Source organism: Bubalus bubalis, chromosome 16, assembly GCF_019923935.1.
Source record: "Bubalus bubalis isolate 160015118507 breed Murrah chromosome 16, NDDB_SH_1, whole genome shotgun sequence".
NCBI classification, from domain to species: domain Eukaryota; kingdom Metazoa; phylum Chordata; class Mammalia; order Artiodactyla; family Bovidae; genus Bubalus; species Bubalus bubalis.
This window is the reverse complement of record NC_059172.1, coordinates 41,022,568-41,048,127: the sequence shown is the minus strand read 5'-3', so window position 1 is coordinate 41,048,127 and position 25,560 is coordinate 41,022,568. Positions and strand designations below refer to the sequence as shown.

At 39.0% G+C, this 25,560-nt stretch overlaps 1 protein-coding gene across 4 annotated transcripts in view; it reads left to right on the top strand.

Moving 5' to 3' along the window:
* The first annotated feature begins 529 nt into the window (after positions 1-529).
* Positions 530-25,560, top strand: part of RIC3 (RIC3 acetylcholine receptor chaperone) — a 62,535-nt gene continuing 37,504 nt past the window's right edge. The window contains exon 1 of one of the 4 annotated variants that reach the window (XM_044929476.2): positions 530-1,553. In XM_044929476.2, the coding sequence (XP_044785411.2) occupies positions 1,430-1,553 (124 nt within the window). In that variant the 5' untranslated portion in view covers positions 530-1,429. The remainder of the gene's footprint in view (positions 1,554-25,560) is intronic. The other 3 variants (XM_006051614.4, XM_006051612.4, XM_006051613.4) reach the window with 3 other exon arrangements.

The following is a 25,560-nucleotide window of genomic DNA, read 5'->3' as shown; positions in this document are numbered from 1 at the left end:
GCAAAGATAAATGGGTGTGCTCCATCTGCCATGCATGTGTTTACATGAAGTTGCTTCAGTCGTGTCTCTTTGCGACCCCACGGACTGTAGGCTCCTCTATCCATGGGATTTTCCAGGCAAGAATACTGGAGTGGGTTGCCATTTCCTATTCCAGGGGATCTTCCTGACCTGGGGACAAAACCCGCATCTTTTGTATCTCCTGCATTGGCACGAGCACCATAGTGGTACTCCGGCACCACTAGGAGCACCTGGGAAGCCCTCCATCTGCCATGTTCAACTGGAAATTATGTCTAAGCTTCTCATAACCTAGTTCCTGCTTATATTGCCTTATCACTTTATGTCACTGACCCTAAATGAATTACAACCAAAATGAATTACTAATAGTTTTCCCAGCACATAAGGAAGCTTCAAGCTTTCATGTCTTTGCTTTCTTTGCAACCTTTTCCTGGACTATCCTTCGAACTCCTCTCACCTGTCTGCCTAGTAACTTCCTCATTCTTTAAAACACTCACTCAAATTTCACCTACTTTGAAAAGCTCTTTCTTTATTTCTCCTCCTTTCAGTTGAACTGAGTGATCTAGAGTCCAGAATATTTGCTGCATTTTCTTGTTTCTATGACTATCTACCCTATAGGGAACCTATCATATTCGTAAGAACCAAAAGAATGTTTGTTAAAGAAATTTATAAGGACAGTAACAAGAACTGTGGGGACACAGAGGAAAGAGAAGCTGGCTAAAAATGTTTCATGAAGGCAGTACTTTTCTGCCGTTCTTCAGAGATATTTTTAGCAGTGGAGATGTGTTAGGAATTTTCCAGGCAGTGTGAACAGGATAAGCAAAGATTCCAGGAAAGCAAGAAATATGTTAGGGAAATAGCAAATGATCTATTTTGAACGGGGGCGCATTGGTAAAACCAGATCAGGGAGGGCCTTGAGGTCTCAGAAAGCAGCTGGACCTTTCTATGAGGATAAAGGGGAATTTTTCAAGGATTTGAAGCGATGGAGAGCTTTAAACGCATTACACCTGAGTTTTAGCATTATCACCTTGGGCTTCAGATGGAGAATGGATGCGCAGGGTCTTCCAGAGGGGCTGGAAGCTTAACCAGTTAACTGATGGGCGGTTAAGGAGGGGAGTGAGCAGTGTGGTGATGAAGATGAAAGAAGGGCGCGGCCATCCGTAGTTTAGGTGTAGAACGCCCCTGTGGGCGTGGGTTACAGGGAGGAGTTTCTAGCTGGAACGTATGAGAGGGCGCGGGTACCATTCAGCGCACCTGGGGACCGCGCGGGAGGAGCGAATCAGCCCCACGCGCCTCGCTCGCGTGTCCCTCGCGCGGCGCCGTCCGCGCAACGCTCGGTGGGGTTGACGGAGGCCGCGGGCGCTGCGGTTCCGGTTCCGGCGGGAGCCCGCACCTGCGGCGGGGGCGGGCGGTCATGGCGTACTCCACGGTGCAGAGGGTGGCCCTGGCCTCGGGACTCGTCCTGGCTGTGTCGCTGCTGCTGCCCAAGGCCTTCCTGTCCCGCGGAAAGCGGCAGGAGCCGCCGCCGGCGCCCGAAGGTAAGCGCGGGCCGGCTCCCCCACCCCGAGCCGCAGGGCGAGCACGAGCGCCTAGAGCCCTGCTGGAGGGAGGGCGGCCGCGGGGGTCTCCGGCCCCGCGGAGTTTGGGAGGTGCCAAGCGCCAGGGTTCACTTGGCCTCCGTGGGCAGCGGGCGGACCGGGTCCCTTCAGGCCTCCCCTGCAGGAGCGCACGCAGACGAGCCTGGAAGCGCTCTCCGGTTGCTCTCACCTCTTCCCCTCGCTGGCCTAACTCGACTAGTCACTATCTGCCCAAGAGCTTTGAGTCAGGAGGGCTCCCACTTGAATTCCCCTTTTTAGGGTGTCCGTGTGCTTTCTCTCGTGCTTTCGAATGGAATAGTTGGACTGGGTATTGTTAACCTTAATTTGTTGTGAATTTTCAGTTTGGTGTCGAGTGCTCACTGCTTCAGGCTCTTTTTGTGCCTTCGTAAATATAACGTGAAGATTTTAATAATCCGAGTTTCAGTTACTGAGATGAACATGGTTCTGCCTTCCCGTTACGTGAACAAGTATTTGTTAATCCTTTGTTACTGGCATGATGTATGTGGTGGTTAAAAATCCACCCTGTGGTTTGCATTCTGGGGCTTTTGCATAATGGGTGAGTGTAACGGCAGGAATGTCAAAGGCTGGGAGAAGAACTAGAACAGTTCTCTGTAGATTGTGAAGTTCTGGTAACTTTCTTCTGGCAATTGTCTGTGTAACATCCTTGAGACACGGTTTTACAGTTTTCGTGCTTCCACTAATATTCAACCTGTTGATGTTGGACAGCTCCTTGAACTGAAACTCATTTCCCTCTACTTTGTGCACATTGACTGTAACTCCACCCTCTTGTACGTCATAGATTATAAATACAAGAAACGCAAAACACCAAGCTCTAGGGGTGAAGGGCAGATCTAACCCAGAATTCTGTTCATAGACTTTGCTTGATAATCTTTATGTTTGTAAAACTATCTCCCTGGGAGAAACTTCTTATTAAAAAAAAAGCAAACTACCTCATTTGTTGGGTTTTCTTTTTTTTTTTCTTTCTGTCTTATTACAAAACCCCAAAGCTTTTACTCACTTTGTCTAATGATGATGAAGAGAAAATTCACGATGACTCTAAGCTATTAAAGATTCGTCTACAATAGTGCCTTACCACATTAAATTTTTATCATGCTGAATTGTCTTGAATAAGTTCTCTTCAATGCGGGTGGGAGATACTCTTCTAAATGTTGTATAGAGAGATGATCGGAGATGGCTTTTTCTCCTAAGAGTTCAAGTAATAATAATCAGTGTTCTTAGAAACTTTGCAGTTTCTGTTCTCTTCATTCCTGAAGTGTTATTTCCTCGGCATCCTTCTCATTTCTCAGCTTAAATGTAATCTCCTCAGAGACTTTCCCTGATGACTCTAACAAAAGTCACTCTTTACACTCCCATCATTTCCTATTCCTATGCTTTATTTTCTCGACTGAAGGTGTTATTGTATCATATGGCATTTTCTTATATATTTTACTAGTTTGTTTTTTTTTTTTTTTTTTTTTTGGTCTCCACTTTGTAGAGTGTAAGCTCCTGAGGGCAGGCAGTTTGTCTTGTTTACCACTATTTCTTTAGCAGTTGGCATATAATGGACAGTCAGTATTTTTAAATGAATAAAGTGCTCTTTTTGCATTCATTATCAAAGTAGTACAATCTAGATAAAAGTAAGTTAGTGTTAGTTTTTCAGTCGTGTCCAGTTCTTTGCGATGCCATGGACTGCAGCCTGCAGACAGCCCCTCTGTCCATGAAATTCTCCAGTCAAAAATACTGGAGTGGGTGGCCATTCCCTTCTCTAGGGGATCTTCCCCACCCTGGGATTGAATCCAGGTCTCCTACATTGCAGGCAGATTCATTACTGTTTGAGTCACCATAATCGATGTAAAAACCTACCTTAACTGACGTATTCCAGTAACTGAAATTTGCTAACTAAAATCCTTGTCTTGGTACACTGATATTTTAAAAACGGTGACTTCTAACCATTATTGGGTTATATACCCATTTGAGAATCTAATGAAAATTATGGATTTTTTCCCCCAGGAAAAATGCCTATACTTTTTGTACATACATCAAGAATTTGAGTATCAACTCAGAGAAACCACAGAATCCAGAAACCCCTGCTTTGAAGAAAGGGCTAGCCCTGATTATTTGAAAATTAGTGTTATCCATGTCTTAAAATTTGTGTCATTATAGCTTCCATCTCTGCCCATTGGGATATATGAAATGAGCATTGTCCCTTTTGCACATGACAGCCATTAAGGTAGTCTTTAGCAAATATTTATGATGTACCCTTTAACATAGCTTACACACAGTATATAAATACTGTTTAATTCTTAAAAAAAAAAAAAAAAAAGAACCAAATCCCTGCCTTGAGGAACTCACAGTTTAGTAGAGGGGAAAAGACATTGAATAAGTGCAAAAAAGTATCAATTGCAGGTACTCAAATCCTTGCAGGGAAAGGAGTTGACACATGTTAAATGGTTAGTTTTATTGGTGTCTCAAGAAAGGTGTTATGGAAGAGAAGAGCCTTTTCTTTTTTTTTTGGTAATAGCTTTCTTGAGATATAATTCACATACCATGCAGTTCATGTATTTAAACTGTGCGACTGAATCAAAAGATACTCAACATCGCTTATTATTAGAGAAATGCCGATCAAAACTACAATGAGATATCAACTCACACTCGTCAGAATCAGTTCAGTTCAGTCACTCAGTCGTGTCCGACTCTTTGCAACCCCATGGACTACAGCACTCCAGGCTTCTCTGCCCATCATCAACTCCCAGAGCTTGTTCAAACTCATGTCCATCGAGTTGGTGATGCCATCCAACCATCTCATCCTCTGTTGTCCCCTTCTCCTCCTGCCTTCAATCTTTCCCAGCATCAGGGTTTTTTCCAATGAGTCAGTTCTGGTCAGAATGTCCATTATCAAAAAATCTGCAAACAATAAATGCTGGAGAGGCTGTGGAGAAAAGGGACCTCTTTTGCATTGGTGGGAGTGTAAACTGATAGAGTCATTATGGAAAACAGTATAGAGATTCCTTTATAAACTAAGAATAAAACTACCATATGCATGAGGATGCAAAGCAACTGAAACTCTCATATTGCTGGTAACGATGTAGAATGGTACAACCACGTTGGAAAACAATTTGGTAAATGCATTTTAATAAAATTAAACATGCTTCAGTTCAGTTCAGTTGCTCAGTTGTGTCCGACTCTTTGCGACCCCATGAATTGCAGCACGCCAGGCCTCCCTGTCCATCACCAAAACTTCCGGAGTTCACTCAAACTCAAGTCCATCGAGTCGGTGATGCCATCCAGCTATCTCACCCTCTGTCGTCCCCTTCTCCTCCTGCCCCCAATCCCTCCCAGCATCAGTCTTTTCCAATGAGTCAGCTCTTCGCATGAGGTGGCCAAAGTACTGGAGTTTCAGCTTTAGCATCATTCCTTCCAAAGAACACCCAGGAGTGACCTCCTTTAGAATGGACTGGTTGGATCTCCTTGCAGTCCAAAGGACTCTCAAGAGTCTTCTCCAACACCACAGTTCCACATTAAAAAAAACAAAACTACCATATGACCCAACAATCCCACTACTGAGTGTATACCCTGAGGAAATCATAATTGAAAAAGACACATGTACCTCAGTGTTCATTGTAGCACTATTTATAATAGCTAGGACATGGAAGCAACCTAGATGTCCATCAACATATGCTTGGGTAAAGAAGCTGTGGTACACATACACAATGGAATATTACTCAGCCATAAAAGGACACACAGTTGACTCAGTTCTGATGAGGTGGATGAACCGAGAGCCTATTATACAGAGTGAAGTAAGTCAGAGAAAAGCAAATATCATATATTAATGCATATATATAGAATCTAGAAAATGGTACTGATGAACCTATTTGCAGAGCAGCATTGGAGACACAGACATAGAGAACAGACTTGTAGACACAGTGGGGGAAGGAGAGGGTGGGACACATTGAGAGAATAGCATGGAAACATACATACTACCATGTGTAAAATAGATTGCCAGTGGAAATTTACGTGTGACACAGGGAACTCAACCCGTGCTCTGTGACAGCCTAGAGAGGTGGGATGGGTGGGAGGTGCGAGGAAGGTTCAAGAGGAAGGGGACATGTGACTGATTCATGTTGATACATGGCAGAAACCAACACAATATTGTAAAGCAATTATGCTCCAATTAAAAATAAATAAATTTTAGAAAAAGCAGTAGCTATTTGCAGCAATATGAATGGACCTAAGAATATGCATAGTGAAAAAAGTCAGAGACAAATACTATGTGATATCACTTATATGTGAAATCTAAAAAATAACTCGAATGTGTATGCAAAACAGAAACAGAACCACAGATATGGAAAACAAACTTGTGGTTACCAAACAGGAGAGGAAAGGGGGGAGGGGTAAATTAACGGTATGAGATTAACAGATAAAAACTGCTATGTATTATAAAATAGATAAGCAACAAGGATATACTGTATAGCCCGGGGTGTTATAGCCATTATCTTGTAAAAAACCTATAATGGAGTATAATCTGCAAAATGTGGAATCATTGTGCTGTACACCTGAAATGAATATAATATTGTAAATCAACTATATATCAATAAAAAAGTAAGCAAGAAAAAAAGCGTTTGAATGGTTTTTAGCATGGTCACAGAGTTGTGCAACCATCGTCACTAATCAATTTTAGAACACTTTATCATTGCCGCCCCCTCCCCAAACCATCTTTAGCCATCTTTAACCTCTTTAGCCATCTCCCATTAACAGTCCCCCCACCCTGAGCCCCTTCAGCCTTCAATTCAGTTGAGTCATTCAGTTGTGTCCAACACTTTGTGATCCCATGAACTGCAGCACACCAGGCGTCCCTGTCCTCAGCTCAGAGCAATCTCCCTGAGTTTGCTCAAAGCCATATCCATCAAGTTGGTGATGCCATCCAACCATCTCATCCTCTCTTGTCCCCTCCTCCTCCTGCCTTCAATGTTTGCCAGCATCAGGGTCTTTTCTAATGAGTCAGTTCTTCGCATCAGGTGGCCAAAGTATTGGAGCTTCCTAGGCAACCATTAATCTACTTTCTATAGATTTGCCTGCTATGGGCATTTCATGTAAATGGAATCATACAATATGTGATCTTTTGTGACTGGTTTCTTTCACATAGCATGTTTTCAAGTTTCATCCATGTTGTAGCATGTATCAGTGCTTCATTACTTTTCATGGCTGAATAATATTCCATTATGTGGAATATTCCATCTACATTTTATTCATTTATTAGTTGGGCATTTGGGGTTTTGATGATTATGAGTAATGCTGCTATTAACATCCATGTACACATTTTTGTGTGGATATATGCTTTGATTTCTCTTGAATATATGCATTTGGGAAATGTGAACATTTTAGTGTGGCTGGAACTAAGAGTGGAATTTTGCTCATATTATTACTCTATGAGCAGTTTTGAGGAACTGCTAAATTGTTTTCCAAAGTATCTTATGATTTTACATTCCCACCATTAATATGTGAGGCTTCCAGTTTCTCCACACTCTCTCCGATGTCTGTTATCACCAGCCTTTTATTATAGCCATCATAACGGGTGTGAAGTGCTATCTTATTGTGGGCTTTTTTTGGTATTTCCATGATGACTAACAACTTTAATATATTTTCATGTGTTTATAGGCTGTTTGTGTAACAACTTAGAGAAATGTCAGTTCAGACTTTGGCCCATTTTTAAATTGGGTTTCTTGTCTTTATTGTTGAATTATAAAAATTCCTTATGCATTTTAGGTACAAGTTCATTATCAGATATGTGACTTGCAAATATTTTCTTCAACTCTTCACTTTCTTGATGGTGTCCTCTTAAGAAAAGTTTTTAATTTTGATGAAATCTAACTTATTTACCGCCTTCTCTTCTGCTTTTGATGTCAGACCTAAAAAAATAATTGCCAGATCCAAGGTCATGAAGATTTATGTCCATGTCTTCAAGTTTATAGTATTTACTCTTATATTTAATCCTTTGATCCATTTTGAGTTAATTTTTGCTTTTGATATGAGGAAAAGTCCAACTTCATATGGATATACAGTTATCCCAGCATTATTTGTTGAAAAGAATATTCTGTTTACATTGAATTGTTTTAACACCCTTGTTGAAATTCAGTTGACTAAGTGTGAGAGCTTATTTCTGGACTCTCAATTCTGTTCCATTGACAAACATCAGGTATAGAATATATACCTGTCCTTATGTCAGTACCACACTGCCTTGATTACTGAAGCTTTGTAGTTAAATTTTGAGACCATGAAGTGTTAAGTCTCCAAACTGTGTCCTTTTATTATCAAGGTTGATTTCTGAGTGCTGTGGCTCAGGATTTCCATACACATTTTAGGATTAGCTTGTCAGTTTCTGCAAAAACCAGCGGGGATTTTGATTGTGTGGAATCTGTAAATCATTTTGAAGAGTATTGCCATCTTAATAAGTCTTTTAATCTATGAATAGGATATTTTAAATTTTATTTAGGTCTTTAATTGATTTCAGGCTTCCCCGATAACTCAGTTGGTAAAGAAATCCACCTGCAATGCAGGAGACTCACTTTGATTCCTGGATTGGGAAGATCTGCTGGAGAAGGAATAGGCTACCCAGTTCAGTGTTCTTGGGCTTCCCTTGTGGCTCAGCTGGTAAAGAAACCCCCTGCAATGTGGGAGACCTGGGTTCGATCCCTGGGTTGGGAAGATCCCCTGGAGAAGGGAAAGGCTACCCACTTCAGTATTCTGGCCTGGAGAATTCCATGGACTATATAGTCTGTGGGGTCGCAAAGAGTCAGACACGACTGAGTGGCTTTCAGTAGTTTTCAGTGTGCAAGTCTTCTTTTGTTAAATATATCCGTATTTTATTCTTTTTGATGTTATTGTAAATTGAATTATTTTATTAATTTTAAGACTATTCATTACTCAGTTTTAGAAACACAATCTTTGTGTATTAATACTGTATTCTGTAGACTTGCTGAATTGTTTATTGGCCGCAATAAATGATCGTGTTGTCTGCTGCTGCTAAGTCGCGTCAGTCATGTTTGATTCAGTGCGACCCCATAGACGGCAGCCCACCAGGCTCCTCCGTCCCTGGGATTCTCCAGGCAAGAACACTGGAGTGGGTTGCCATTTCCTTCTCCAATGATCGTGTTGTCTCCAAACAGAGATTGTGTTACTTCTTTCTTTCCGATCTACATGCCTTTTCTTTTTCTTGCCTAACTGCCTGGGCTAGAACCTCTAGTACAATGTCAAATAGAAATGGTGAAAGTGAACATCCTTGATTGTTCCTAATCTTAAGAAAGCTTTCATACCATTAAGGATATTGCTAGCTATGGATGCATTAATAGAACTAAAGAATTTTTAAAAGGGGGTCTGTTGAGTATTTTATTATGAAGGGATTGAATTGAATTTTGTCAAGTGCTTTTTCTGTCTATTAAGTGACCATGGGGTTTTTGTCCTTCATTCTATGGATATGATACATTACATAATTGATTTTTGGATGTTAAAACCTTGCTTTTTTTCCTTCTTTTTACTAAATTGAGGAAGTAACTCTAATGTGTTTTTATTAGCCAGATTAACAAGGATATTTCAGGCAGAGAGAACACAGCAAAATCAATACCCAGAGCTTTGAAATAGCTTTAGAGTTGTAAGAGATGAGACAAGGGGCCAAATTGTAAAGATTTTTTTCATGCCATACTTAAGGAGTTTGGATCTTATTCTAAAGATCGGTGAGGCCATTGTGAGTTTGTTAGTAGAAAAGAAACTTACAGTCTGAAAGGACATCTTGGCAACAGTGTAGGGGCTGTATCAGTGAGGGTTTCTTCAGGGAATATGTTGCAGTAGTCCATTTGAGACATCATGAACATCGTTGAGGCAGTGTGTTTGGGCTCATCAGTTTAGGATTGTCATGGTAAGTAACAGAAAATTCAGCTGAGTTGTCAAGTTGAAAGCAGGATGTATTGACTAGTGCACATGAAAAGACTTTGCGTGAGAATTGGCTTCCTGTGTGGTTTGACCCAGAGGTTCACAATCCCATCAGGGCCTCTGAGTTTCTTTGTCCTTTATACTTCTGGGTTCCTTATGTTGGCTCTGTCCTCTGCCTTCTCTCTCAGGCTAGCAACACTAGTTGCAACGATTCCAGATATCACTTCCTCACATTTAATTGTCCAGAGAAAGAATGCTTCTTTTCTTTGGAACTCTTCCTTCACTCCCATCTCACTTTTATCCCCCCACCCCCAGTTCTTTCCCAGTAGTTCCAGCTAACATATCCACCCATCTTACTGACTTGAGTAAAGTTATTTGCAGTGCTCTGGGTAGAAAGAATATGCTGATCCACTGTGGAGTTGAGAGTGGTTCCCAGAGGGAAATAGGGATACCGGAGGAAGAAGGAGTAAATGGAGCAGGGGAAGTGTCCACATTGAACAGGAGGGAAAAGAACAATTTTCAGAGACATTTTAAACTAGAAGTGGAATGTGAGGCAGAGGGAGGCATCTTGAATTATTCTCAGCTTATTGGCTTAGGTGACTATACCAAGTATACTTTTACCAAAATAGTAATGAAGCAAAATAGATTAAAGGGGAAAGACAAGGAGTTCAGAAATTTGTAGAGTAGTATCACGTCCCCCTTTTCCATCTTTTTTCATATGTGACATCCCTAGGTCCCACATCCATTCCTCACGTGATGTAGTCACAAGTATGTAAGTTGGCCCTCTTAGAAGGCAAACAGTAGCAAGTGTGAGCCAGTTAGCTCATGGAAGAGCAGCCTATTGCACCTCCCATCCCCCTTTTTAGGGGGTTCCCTGGTGGCTCAGCAGTTAAGAATCTGCCTGCCAGTGCAGGAGACTCACTTCCTACCCTGGGGGTAGATATTGGAGCAGGAGGAAGTGGCAACCTGGTCCAGTATTCTTGCCTGGAGAATCCCATGGACAGAGAAGCCTGGCAGACTACAGTCCATGGGGTTGCAGAGAGCTGGACTTGACTTAGTGACTAAATGCATATCCCCCTTTTTAAAATTCTTTAGTTCTATTAATGCATCCTGGGGATTGCTTTAGACTTTGGGTGTTTTACTTGCTGATTTTGCTGTGTATTAGAATTTTAAACTTTTTTTTTTTTTAAAGGAGGTACTCCTATAGGTTTGTCCATTTTGTACATTCACTTGGTGTTTTGGAACCAAATAGAGGAATATAGCCTTCCTTGTTGCATTTGATCAAATTCTGGATCAATTTGATCCAGAATTCTAGCCTCTTTTTTTTCAGAACATTTATTGTTTCATTCATTGTATTTGTTTTTACCGTCTCTCTCAGCTATATATCATTCTTGATTTTTAAAAAACCTTTTTTGTTAAAGACATTTTCAAACATAAGAAAAAGTAAAGAGAGTAGTATAATAAGATGAATCCACATCATCCTTCTTCAGCAACCATCATCTTGTATCATGAATATCCCCACTTACTTTCCCCCCTATGAAAATACCAAATCCCAGACATTGGGATTTCATTTCATCCTTAAGTATTTTTGTATACATCTCTAAAGCATAAGAAAATAAAAATTATTTTAAAAATATAGCCTCAATATCATTATCACACCTGAAAGTCAGTAATTCCTTAATGTCATGAAATCAGTATTCAAATTTCTCTCACTGCCTCATAATTTTTTTTCATGATTTCACCCTTGATTGTGATTAGCATATCTTCTTGATCATTCACATTATCTAAAAAAAAAAAATCTGTCAGTCTTTTGAAACTGCTCTTAAGGTCACCCCATTCTCTTCATGGAAACCCATTTGTGTACAGTCATTAAACCAGTTGGTTTGATTGCTTTATTCCATCTTATTCTGCCCAATATAGGCATATGGTTTGCATGCTTCCTTTCTTCCCCCTTCATTGTATCCTCAACATAGAATCCATACTAACCCTGCTAAAGCTTAAGTCTCCCTCCACAGAACCCTCCAGTGGCTTCCTGACTCACTCAGATGAAAAGACACAGTCTGTAGGTGACCTACAAGGCCTGCTTAATCCTCTTCCTGTTGCCCTCTTTCCCATTTTGCTTTGGCCGCACTGGCCGCCGCCTTACTATGGTTTGAAGGTTCCAGCTGTGCTCTCGCCTCAGGGCCTTTGCATTGGTTGCTTCCTCTGCCCCAAATGCTCTTCCTTAGATAGCTGCGTGCATTTCCTTTATCTGCTTTACATCTTAACTTAAAAGACCTCTCCTGAGCCTTCTCTGGATACTCTTGCTAAATCTTTACTTTCTCCCAACACATTCTATCCCCTTTGCCTGCTTCGTTTTTTCTCTGAGTATTTATCATTACCTTGTGTATCATCTCTTTTCTGGTTGAGATAGGAGACTCCATGAGGGTCAGGATTTTTGTTTTGTTCACTGCAGTATCTCCAGCTTTAGATCAGGCCCACACATAGTAGAAAATCAATTAAAGAATTTAATCAATAAATTAAAGAATTAGAATTAAGTGAATTAATGAATTCGCTCCCAAGGATCAAGGTTTCCTCTATTAGCATTTATAAGCCATTATTGTTTAGTTGCTAAGTCGTGTCCAGTTCTTTTGCAACCCAGTGGACTGTAGCCTGTCAGGTTCATCTCTCCATGGGATTTCCCAGGCAAGAATACTGGAGTGGGTTCCCATTTATTATTATTTATGGCTGCGTGAATTATTGTGCATCCATATGATAGACTGTTATGATTCCAGTAAGTTATATTCATGAACTATTTTTTTTGTGTGTGTGTGGCCAGGTTTGTTTTTCTTTGAAATCAAAGGGGAAAAAAATATCGATTTCTCTGGAATCACTAAACCAGTGGTATTGATTTGTAAACAGGGTGGACAATACAAATACAGAATAAATTATACCTAAATTTGAAATCTGGTACTGTGCACCTATTTTTTGAGACTATGTTAATTGAAGTATAGTTGACTTACAATATTGCACTAATTTTTGCTGTTCAAAGTGATTCAGTTATACCTGTATCAGTTCAGTCAATCAGTCGTGTCTGACTCTTTGTGACCCCATGAACCACAGCATGCCAGGCCTCCCTCTCCATCGCCAGCTTCCAGAGTTTACCCAAACTCATGTCCATTGAGTCGGTAATGCCATCCAACCATCTCATCCTCTGTTGTCTCCTCCTCCTCCTGCCCTCAATCTTTCTCAGCTTCAGGGTCTTTTGAAATGAGTCAGCTCTTCGCATCAGGTGACCAAAGTATTGGAGTTTCAACCTCAACATCAGTCCTTTCAATGAACACCCAGGACTGATCTCATTTAGGATGGATTGGTTGGAGAGTCCAGGGGACTCTCAAGAGTCTTCTCCCAACACCACAGTTCAAAAGCATCAATTCTTTGCCACTCAGCTTTCTTTATAGTCAAACTCTCACATCCATACATGACCACTGGAAAAACCATAGCCTTGACTAGACGGACCTTTGTTGGCAAAATAATGTCTCTGCTTTTTAAGATGCTGTCTATGTTGGTCATAACTTTTCTCCCAAGGAGTAGGAGTCTTTTAATTTCATGGCTGAAATCACCATCTGCAGTGATTTTGGAGCCCCCCAAAATAAAGTCAGCCACTGTTTCCACATCTATTTGCCATGAAGTGATGGGACCGGATGCCATGATCTTAGTTTTCTGAATGTTGAGCTTTAAGCCAACTTTTTCACTCTCCTCTTTCACTTTCATCAAGAGGCTCTTTAGTTCTTCACTTTCTGCCATAAGGGTAGTGTCATCTGCATATCTGAGGTTATTGATATTTCTCCCGGCAGTCTTCATTCCTGTATATACATTTTTAAATATTCTTTTCCTTTTCAGTTTATCCTTGGATACTGAATATAGTTCTGTGTGCTGTAAAGTAAGACCTTGTTTATCTGTTCCGTGTGTAATAGTTTGCATCTGCTAGCCCCAGCCTCCCACTTCATCCTTCCCCCAACCCTCTCCCTCGGTAACCGCAAGTCTGTTCTCTATGTCTGTGAGTCTGTTTCTGTTTTGTAGATAGGTTCACTTGCATCATATTTTAGATTCCACATATAAGTGATATCATATGGCATTTGTCTTTCTCTTTCTGAATTCACTTCGTGTGATAATTTGTAGGTCCACCCACGTTGCTTCAAGTGGCATTACTTCATTCTTTCTAACGGCTGAGAAGTATTCCGCTGTATATGTGTACCACATCTTTATCCATTAATCTATCAGTGGACATTTAGCTTGTTTCCATGTCTTGGCTCTTGTGAATACTGCTGCTATGAACATAGGGGTGCATGTATCTTTTTGGATCAGAGTTTTGTCAGGATATATGCCCAGAAGTGGGATTTCTAAATTTCAAATATTTTCTCCCATTCTGTGGGTTGTCCTTTTTATTTATCATTTCCTTTGCTATGAAAAGGTTACAGGTTTGATTAGATCTCATTTGTTTATTTTTGTTTTTATTTCTGTTGCCTTGGGGGACTGACCTAAGGAAACATTGATACAGTTTATGTCAGAGAATGTTTTGCCTATGATCTCTTCTAGGAGTTTTATGGTGTCGTGTCTTATGTTAAGTATTTCAGACATATTGAGTTTATTTTTGTGTATGGTAAGAGAATGTGTTTTAACTACATTGATTTACATAAGGCTGTCCAGTTTTCCCAACACCACTTGCTGAAGAAACAGTCTTTTCCCCATTATTCTTGCCTCCTTTGTTGAGGATTATATATAGTGAAGTCGCTCAGTCGTGTCCGTCTCTTTGGGACCCCATGGGCTGTAGCCTACCAGGCTCCTCTGTCCATGGAGTTTTCCAGGTAATAGTCCTGAAGTGGATTGCCATTTCCTTCTCCAGGGATCTTCCCAACCCAGGGATCGCATTGTAGACAGACGCTTTATCGTCTAAGCCACCAGGGAAGTCTGTTGAGGATTAATTGACCATAAATGTATGAGTTTCTTTCTGGGCTCTCTATTCTGTTCCATTGATCAATGTGTCTGCTGCTGCTGCTGCTACTGCTGCTAAGTCGCTTCAGTCGTGTCCGACTCTGTGCGACCCCATAGATGGCAGCCCACCAGGCACCACCATCCCTGGAATTCTCCAGGCAAGAACACTGGAGTGGGTTGCCATTTCCTTCTCCAATGCATGAAAGTGAAAGTGAAGTCGCTCAGTCGTGTCCGACTCTTAGCGACTCCATGGACCACAGCCCACCAGGTTCCTCCCTCCATGGGATTTTCCAGGCAAGAGAACTGGAGTGGGGTGCCATCGCCTTCTCTGATCAATGTGTCTGTTTTTGTGCTAATACTATGATGTTATGATTACTGTAGCTTTGTAGTATTGTTGGAAATCTAGGAGCGTTACGCCTTCTATTTTGTTCTTTTTCCTCAAGAGTGCATTGGCAATTCTGAGTCTTTTATGGTTCTAAATAAATCTTAGGATTATTTGTTCTAGTTCTGTGAAAAATGTCATGAGTACTTTGTTAGGAATAACATTAAATCTGTAGGTTACTTTGGGTAGTATGGCCATTTTAACAATATTAATTCTTCTAATCCAAGAGCATGGGATATCTTTCTGTTTCTTTGAGTCATCTTTAATTTCCTTTATTTATGTTTTATAGTTCTTAGTGGGTAAGTCTGTCACCTCCTTGCTCAGATTTATTCCTAAGTATTTTATCTTGGGGAGTACAATTTTGAAAGTTATTATTATTATTTTTTACATTCCCTTTCTGATATTTCATTGTTAAAAGAAATACATCTGATTTCTGCATGTTAATCTTATGTCCTGCTACCTTGCTGAATTTCTCAGTTCTAGTTTTTGTATGGAGTCTTTAGGGTTTTCCATTAATATATATAGTATCATGACATCTGTATATAATGACAATTTTACCTCTTCCCTTCATTCGAATACCTTTTATTTCTTGTCTGATTGCCGTGGTAGGACTTCCAATACTATATTGAATAGAAGAGGTGAAAGTGGGCATCCTTGTCTTGTTCTGGACTTTAGTGGGAAGGCTTTCTGCTTTTCACCGTTGAGCCTTGTATTGGCTGTAGGTTTATCATAAGTAGCTTTCATTATGTTGAGGTACGTTCCCTCTATACCCACTTTGGTAAGAGGTATTTTTTTTTTTCAGGATGAATGGATGTTAAATTTTGTGAAATGCTTTTTCTGCATCTGTTGAGATGATCATGTGGTTTTTGTCTTCTCATTTATTTGCTGTATCACATTGATTTGTGTATGTTGAACTAGCCCTGTGAACTTGGAATGAATCCCACTTGGTTGTGGTATATGATCTTTTTATGTGTTGTTGAATTTGGTTTGCTAATATTTTGTTGAACTTTTGCATCTATATTCATCAAAGATATTGGCCTATAATTTTCTTTTTTGGTGGTGTCTTTGTCTGGTTTTGGTATAAGGGTGATGATAGTGGCTTCATAGAATAGAATATCTTTGGGAGTGTTCCTTCCTCTTCAGTTCTTTGGAAGAGTTTGAGAAGGATCAATATAAGGTCTTACTCATATGTTTGGTAGAATTTGCCTGTGAAGCCATTTGGTCCCAGACTTTTGTTTTGCACAGAGTTTTTAAAGATTCTATTTTACTTCTAGCGATCAGTCAGCTCAAATTATCTATTTCTTCTTGATTCAGTTTTGGTGAGCTGTTTATTTCCAGAAGCTTACCCATTTTTCCTAGGTTGTCAAATTTGTTGGCATATAATTTTTCAAAGTATTCTCTTAAGGTTTTTTGTATTTCTGCAGTATTATTTGTTAAGGCCCCTTATTTCTTGTTTTGTTCTTAGTGAGCCTGGCCAGAGGTTTCTCAGTCATGTTTACCCTTTCAAAGAACATGCTGTTGGTTTTACTGATTTTTTTTCTTTTTTTTTTTTTTTTTTTTAATCCCTATTTTATTTATTTCCTCTGTGATCTTTATTTCCTTCCTTTTACTGACTTTAGATTTTGTTTGTTCTTTTTCTAATTCTTTTAGTGAAAGGTTAGGTTGTTTATTTGAGATTTTTTTGTTTCTTGAGGAAGGCCTGTATCACTATGAATTTCCTGATTATCACTATGACTTTCCTCTTAGAACTGCTTTTGCTGCATCTCACAGATTTTGTATGGTTGTGTTTTCGTTGTCATTTGTCTCAAGATATATTTAAATTTCCTCTTTGGTTTCATTATTGGCCCATTGGTTTTTTAGTAGCTTGTTTTTAGTCTCTGTGTAATTGTTTATTTTCTCATTTCTCTTTTCTGTGGTTGCTTTCTAGTTTCATGACATTGTGGTCAGAAAAGATGCTTGAGATAATTTCTATACTCTTTAATTTGTTGAGGCTTATTTTGTGCCCTACTATGTGGTCAGTCTTAATGAATGTTCCATGTGCACTTGGAAGAAATATGTATTCTGGTTTTTTGGATATAATGTTTTGGAAATTTCAACTAAGTCTAAATAGTGTATTGCATAATCTAGGATCTCTGTTGCCTTATTGAATTTTTTGTCTAGTAGATCTATCCGTTGATGTGAATTGTGTTTTAAAACCTCCTACTATTATTGTATTCCTGTTATTTTCTCCCTTTATGTCTGTTAGAATTTGGTTTATGTATTTGGTGCATATATGTTAACAAGTGTAAATTCCTCATTTTGTATCGATCCTTTTATTATTGTATAATGTCCTTTATATTCCTCTGTGGCCTTTGTTTTAAAGTCTGTTGTGTCTGACATGAGTAGTGTAACTCCCATTTTCTTCTCATTTCTGTTTGCATGTAATATCTTTTTGTGTCCCCTCACTTTCATTTTGTCTGTGTCCTTTGCCCTAAAGTGGGTCTCTTATAGGCAGCATATTGTAGCTGTTGTTTTTTCAATCCAGTCTGCTACTCTGTGTCTTTTGATTGGAGCATTTAGTTCATTGACATTTAAGGTAATTACTGATAAATATGAATTTGTTGCATTTTAAGTTGTATTTTCCTGTTGATTTTATATTTATTCTTTTTCTTTTTGCTTTTCCTATTGTGGTTTGATTTTCTTTTGCATTATACTTAAGTTTTCTCTCTCTCTCGCTCTTTTGTTTTTGTGAATGTGTTATGTGTTTTTGTAGTTATTGTGTTTTTCAAGTATGTTAATTCCATTCTTTGTGTACTTTAGACTGGTCATATAGGCTCAGACACACTCTAGGAAATGAAAAAAAATCTACATTTTTTACTCTTCTCTTTCATTTTATGATTTTGATATTTTCTTGTACATCTTCGTATTCATCCATTTGTTTTTCATTGTGGTTATCATCACTTTCACAGAAATTTTGAATTTTTAAAAATCTGTACACTGGCCTTATTTATCTTTTTTAAATTGTAATATTGAGGTTTTTTTTTAATTAAAAAATTTTTTTGACCATACTGCACGGCTTGCAGGACCTTAGTTCCCCAAACAGGAATCAAGCCCAGGTCCCAGGTGGTGGAAGCCTGAAGTCCTAACCACTGGCTCACCGGGGAGTTCCCCGTGTACTGACTTATTTATTAGGTGATTTGCTTTCCAAATGACGTAAATAAGTGATTTAGGTGATTTTGTCTTTCCTATATATTTATAATTTCATTTCTATTTAGAGAGGATCTTTCAATATTTCCTTTAGGATAGGTTTAGTATTGCTGTGTTCTTTTTATCTTTTGCTTATCTGAGAAATTCTTTGTCTCTCCGATTCTAAATGATAATCTTGCTTGGTAGAGTATCCTAGTTTGCAGATTTTTCCCTTTCAGAACTTTGAATATTTCTTGCCATTCCTTTCTGGCCTGCAACATTTCTGCAGAGAAATCAGCTGATAGCCTATGGGAGTTCCCTTGTAATTAACTCCTAGTTTTTTTCTTGCTACCTTTAGAATCCTATTTTTAATTTTTGAAATTTTTATTATTATATGTCTTTTTGTAGGTCTGTTGGGGTTTACCTTGTTTGAGACCTTCTGTGTTTCCTGTACCTAGATATCTGTTTCCTTCTTTAAATTTGGGAAGTTTTCAGCTGTAATTTCTTTTAATACATTTTCATTCTCCTTTTTTCTTTCTTCTCATGACAAGTTGTATGCTATAAATAAAAAGTGAAGATGTGTTCACTCTGCATAGTCACTAGAAAGAAGCAGATCAACATTTTAACAGTGGTTATTTTAGGAATTATAGGTGGTCATTATTTATACTTTTCTGTATTTTTTCAGTTTTCCATAGGTATGCATTTCTTTTGCAACCAGAAAAAAAAAGTTTCTTCCTTCTCATGTCCACTCCATAAAAAAGAGAAGAATCATTTTTAGAATTGAGCCCAAGAGCTACACAAGATGTTCACTTCTCTATTAGTTGAAAAGTCCACTGTCCAGCTTTTGCTTTTTGCAAACTGGAGCAATAGTTATCTATTGCCATTCATTAAAAATTTTTCTTTACCAATTTAATTTCTAAAATTTTTTTTAGTTCAGTGACCTTATTTGCAAGTTTTACCAGTCTTCCTGGAGGAAATTATTTAGTGAATGCATTTGAACTTATTTTCCTCACCCATCTGGGACATTTTTTCCCTCTATAATTGTTAATTTTCTTCCATTTAACCCTAAATTCATATCCTTTGATAGAGAATATGGAAGTAAAATAGAGGTTGAGAAGTTCTGCTTTCTCAGCATTACATTTTATCATCAGGTAAATTTGCATTTTATTTTTTTATTGGAGGATAATTGCTTTACAGTGTGTCAGTTTCTGCCGTACAACAACATGAATCAGTTTTGTGTATATGGGCTGGGCTCCCTGTGTTACACAGCAGCTTCCCACTAGTCATATATCTTACACATGACAGTGTATATATGTCAGTGCCTCAGTTGGTCCAGCCCTCTCCTTCCCCTGCTGTGTCCATAAGTCCATTCTCTATGTCTGCATCTCCATTTCTTCCCTGTGAATAGGTTCATCCATATTATTTTTCTAGATTCCATGTATATGCATTAATATGTGATACTTGTTTTTCTTTTTCTGACTTATTTCACTCTGTGTAACAGGCTCTAGGTTCATTTACCTCACTAAAACTGACTCACTTTTGTTCCTTTTCATGGCTGAGTAATATTCCATTGTATATATGTACCACATCTTATTTATCCATTCATCTGTCAGGGGACATTTAGGTTGCTTCTATGTCCTGGCTGTTGTAAATAGTGCTGCAGTGAACACTGGGGTACATATATCTTTTTGAATTGTGATTTTCTCAGAGTATATGCCCAGTAGTGGGATTGCTGAGTCATATGGTAGTTTTAGTCCAAGTGTTTTAAGAGATCTCCATGGTATTCTCCATAGTGGCTGTATCAGTTTCTATTCCCACTAACTGTGTAGTAGGATTCCCTTTTCTCCACATCCTCTCCAGTGTTTATTGTTTGTAGTTTTATTTTTTTTTAATCTTTTTATTTTGGATTGGGATATAGCCAGCTAACAATGTGGTGATAGTTTCAGGTGATCAGTGAAGGGACTCAGCCACATGTATAGAGGTATCCATTATTCCCCAAACCCACCCCGATCCAGGCTGCCACATAACCTTGAGCAGAGTTATATGTGCTGTACAGTAGGTCCTTGTTATCCATTTTAAATATAGCAGGGTGTACATGTCTATCCCAAGATCCTATGAATTTTGTATTTTCACTCTAAAAATACCCCTTTTGCTTTTGCTAGCCTTTCGTAAACTTATTTTGAACCTTGGCCTCCTTGTGTGGTTTTTCCAAGTCTTGCTACTCTTTCATTCTGATTTCTTGTGTGTTATTTTGTTCATCTTCTGTCTGTTCTTTTAGAACTACCAGTACATGTTTCCCAGGAAAACAGTAGATGTACTGGTAGCTCTTCTAAATATCCAAGCAAAAGTGCATTTCAAGAGCTTTCTTCTTAGAGTTTCATGCCATGGAACTACATGGCTTTATTTTTAGAACTGCTTAATTCTATCTTACTAGAACCTGTGCCACACAACCCCTACGTTATTGCCACAAAGTCTAAGATAGGATGGTCTCTTTTTCCTATGGTTCTCCTTTCATTTCATCAACCAGTTTCTTCTTTGGCCATAACAGCCATTCTCCTCCTCAGTCATCTTACTCACCCGTGGAACATGAAAATGTCAGCATACTAGGTCAGGGGCTTGTCAGTTGTTCCCAGTTAGCTGACTAAGACTTTGCATAGGCGCCAGAGCGTTTGACGTCTTCCACAGTGGCAGAGTGCTGCTTCTGTGCTAGAGTTGACCCCAAGAGAGTCCTGCCCTCCGTCTCTGTTGGCTGGGGCCCATGGCGCTCAACAGTAATGTCACACCTGGCATCTCTCCTGCTGACCCTGCCTGCCTGTTTTCCATTGAGCATCTCACTTTGAATGCCTATAAACAGGGTTCCATACCATCCCCACCTCAGGAACCCTGTTTCTCTGGAATAGTTCAGACTCTTCTCGTCCCCAGATTCTCCTCAAGTGAGTCCTCACTGACTCTTAATCTCATGTATACATATGTTATGTACGTATATAACATCGACATACATACATAATTGTAAGTGCCTGAAACAAATTATTTTGGTCCCTTACTTGTTCTTCTCCTAAGGAAACATCAGGCATCTATTCTGAAAGTGTACACAAAGAAGAGAGGAGACAGTTTGAGAGACTGTGAGTGCATGTGAATTAAACATTTTTTCAAATTCAAAAACCCAGAGGTGTGTGGGTGTGGAGCACCTTGATCAGTCACCCTGACAGCTGTTTTCTTTTCTCAAAACTGTGAAGTTGAAAACACTCAGGATAATGAAGTAAACGTTTAGCCTTGAGAGTGACTGGGCTGGGTCTTGAGATTCCAGAAAGGGCCAAGAGGCCTATATAAGTCATTCAGATCAGTTCAACAAAGTGTATAGCATGTGAGACCCAGAGCATGCCCTGTAGGCATAAAGAAAATACTCGACTTTTATTCAAGAAGTTCATAGTTTATCCTCCAGCCAGGGTACCAGGAGTGCACCTGTAGTTGAGTAAATTGGTTTTATTACCTGTTCAGCAAAGGAAGATGTGTACCATGATGAAGCACGCAGTATCTCAGCAAGAAGAGTGTTAGAAAAGTCTTACTGTAGAGATTGAGGCTTGTGGTAGGTGATTTTGAAGAAGGTTCAAGGACGTGGGGCTTTGCTATGAATTGGGTGCTGTCAGAAAGTTGGGTGAATTTTGTGACTGCGTGTCTTAGTAGAGTTTCTGTAAGGAGAGCAGTCTTAGGAAAAGGTATAGCTATAATTAACAAAGTGGCAGCAGTCAGCAGTCATTCATCATCTAGGAATAGGGGCTGTTTTATATATATATATATATATATATATTTCTTTGGGCAGTGTTTGTGTTTTATGTGTGTTCAGACATTACAGAATGTTGTTATTATTATTATTTTTTTTGCCTTGATCCATCATGGTCACAGAATGGGCTTGTCTGCTGTTGATGTCTGAAATTGCCTACATTTAAGAGAACACCAAGAGCTAACTGTGAGTGCCAGGCCAGCTGGTAGCAACACCAGATCTTTTCTTGTTCTCAGATGTGGTTTGTAGGTTTTGATTAGCACTAACTAAAGTTAAGTAGAAATGGTACTTAGTGGGAGTTGTTACCCATTTCTGTTCCAGTCCATTCAAGTAGGACCTATAAGACACAAAATTTCAATATAACTCTTGAATAAGGCCAGGTGTGATAAGTGTAATTAAAGAAGTTCAGACAGTGTATTCTTAGCAGTGGAGATGATAAGAGAAAATGCTTCAGGGACAAGGGCAGCATTTGGCCTGGGCTTAATCATTGAAGTTGGATGGAGAAGCAAAACCACTGGAATAAGCAAATTTTGGGGCTAAGAGGCAAGAAATGAGAAGGCAGGCTCAAAGCATGGTGAGAAGTCTAGTTTGGCTGAATCGGGGGTATATAATGGGAAAGAAGTGTGAAGAGGTACTTTTGGGCTAGATTATGGAATTTGGTTGTTTAGGAGTTCAGGTTGTAAGGAGGGAAGATCAGAATTTGTTAAGTACCTACTGTGTGTGCTGGGTGCTTTGTATATGTTATCTTATTTAATCTGTAACCCTTGTAACAACTCCAAGAAGGAGGTCTCATGATAGCCATTTTACAGATGATGAAAATGAGCTCTAGGAAGCTTGATTTAACCTCCACTCAAATGTTGGGTGCACAGTGAGAATCTCTGACTGAAGTGGTGGTTCTCATTTTACTTCCCTCTGCCGCCTCCTGCATGATGCAGTCCCTTGTAGATAATGGGAACCATTGAAAGCTTTTGATCAAAGATATGGCAAGACTAGTTAGAATTTTGCTTCAGGAAGATTACTCTGATAACAAACAGTAATGGTTAACATCTGTTGAGTATGTGGACCATACCCTGTGCTAAGCAGCTTAGACCCACAAATATCTCCTTTAGTTACATGTAGTATGAATTGAGAATGGAGAGGTTGGTAAGAGATGAAGAAAGAAATCTGATTAAACAGGCAGAAAACATTAAGGCAGTGGCCAGCAAAGTAGAGTTAGGTAGGAGGGGAATGTGACAAGATGGGCCCTCCGAGGAGACTGGTGAGAAACAGTCAGCTATTGTTGGAGCCGCCACCTTAAGTAATGCTGAATTAAATATGGCCTCGAGAGTGTCCTCAGTATTTAGGGAGAGGCTTTCATATCTTAAAGGACTGGCCATTAAGACCTTTCTTGTATTGTGGTAATCAGAAATATAAACACATCCAGTTCTTTATTGATTTATTTGCCCTGAGAATGAAATGCTGCAGATGGTTTAATGTTGCTTTCAGAAAGCTCTTTTGTTAACAGTGCTCGAGTTTCTGTTTTTGTTTTTAGCAGTGGGGCTGGTTATTAACAAGGGAAAGTAGAGCTTCACTCTGTAAAATCCATTAAGTTTTTAGTCAAGCTTAAATGATTTGCTAAGTGAAATTTTAATAATTAAATAAACCTAAATATGGGGAAAGCTTTCAATAAACAATTGGGATTTAGTCAAGTCCACTTTATAGAATACTTAAGTACATATAGAGATAGGAAACACAGCTGTTTTCTATTTTGGAAGGTCTGCAATTTTAATGTTCTAACATCTTTAATGTTCTGATCTCTCTAGCTGTTTGCTTTAAAGCTTTTTTTTTTTTTTTAATCACAAATCCCAGCTTCCTAATTTATCCCTCTTCTCCTCCCTTTCCCCTTTGGTAACCATAAATTTTCCTATGTCTGAGTTTCTGTTTTGTAGATAAATTCATTTGTATCTTTTTTAAAGATTCCATATATAACTGATATCATACGATATTTGTCTTTGTCTAGCTTTTTTCACTTAGTGTGATAATCTCTAGGTTTATCCATGTTGCTATAAATGGCATTATTTCATTCCTTTTTATGGCCAAGTAATATTTCATTGTATATATATTGCCATATACATGAGATTAATATATGCACGCTGCTGCTGCTGCTGCTAAGTTGCTTCAGTCGTGTCCGACTCTGTGTGACCCCATAGACGGCAGCCCACCAGGCTCCCCCGTCCCTGGGATTCTCCAGGCAAGAACACTGGAGTGGGTTGCCATTTCCTTCTCCAATGCATGAAAGTGAAAAGTGAAAGTGAAGTCGCTCAGTTGTGTCCGACTGTGCAACCCGATAGATGGCAGCCCACCAGGCATCCATCCATGGGATTTTTCAGGCAAGGGTACTGAGTGGGTTTCCATTGCCTTCTCTGATATGCACACTACTATATATAAAATAACCAACAAGGACCTACTGTATAGCACAGGGAACTATACTCAATATTTTGTAATAACCTATAAGGGAAAAATATGAAAGTGTGTGTATATGTGTTTATATATATATACACACACACATATGAAACTGGTTCACTGTGCTGTATATCTGAAGCTAACATGACATTATAAACCAGCTATATTTTTAAAACCCACAAATCCTTCTATAATGTAGCTGTAAAGTAATTTTAATATTTTGTAACATTTATAATAGTGGAAAATTGTGATATAGATATATAAGGAGATGCTATAAAGCAGTTTGAGTGAATGAACTAGAGCTACGTGTATTGATCTGGTTACATTTCTAGGTCAAAATATTAATCCTCACCCAGAAAAAGCAAAAAGAGTTGCAGAAACATCAGTGCAGTGTGATACTGTAATATAAAGGTTTTTTTAATTGTAAAAATATACATGACATTTATCATTTTAACCATTAGGTATACTGTTCAGAGGCATTAAGTATATTCACAGTGTTATACTACCAGTATCCATTCATTATATAAAGTTTTAAAATACTCAGACAATATTGTGCATTGTTCATGGATGTATACTTGCATAGTGAAGCCTAAAAGCATACATTCTGATAATAAGAACTAAATTCAGAGATGTGGCTCTCTCAGTGAGGATGGGAGGAAGAGACACAAGGGGCTCCAGTTAACCTCTGGTGGCAGGTAGTAATACAAGTGCTCATGTATTATCATCTGTAGTTTTTTTTTGTATACTTGCAGTCTTTTCTTTAAATTTTTTTCTTAAAAAAATCATTTCAACCAGACATCTCCAAGTGTTTGCTTGCCATTGACTTTTTAGGCATCCTGGGCTGTTCAGTTCTAAGAAATATGGTGGTACCAAGATTTAAGAGGTCAGGTTACTCCCTATTGAGAACAGTTAACTTTATGGAAAAATCTATTCCAGATTCAGCATTCTGAACTTAGCCTGCCATCTCAAGTATACCTTTGTTTACAGGTGGCAGGGGTTATAGATCCAAAGCCTAATTGACTCTACAAAGAAAAGAAAATACAGGAGGAGAGCAGGTTTTGAAAGGTGAAAACGAGTTTCATTTCATAGCTTTGAGTTGATAGACACACCAAAGGATATATACTAATGGGATTCAGAGATAAGAGATAAGAGCTTGGAGGAAAGGTTAGAACTACTGTACATTTTGGAAATTATAATGTCTGCTTTGAGAATGAATGAATTTACCAAAGGAAAAAGAATAAGGACTTTTGGATCGCAGCCATTCTGACTGGTGTGAAATG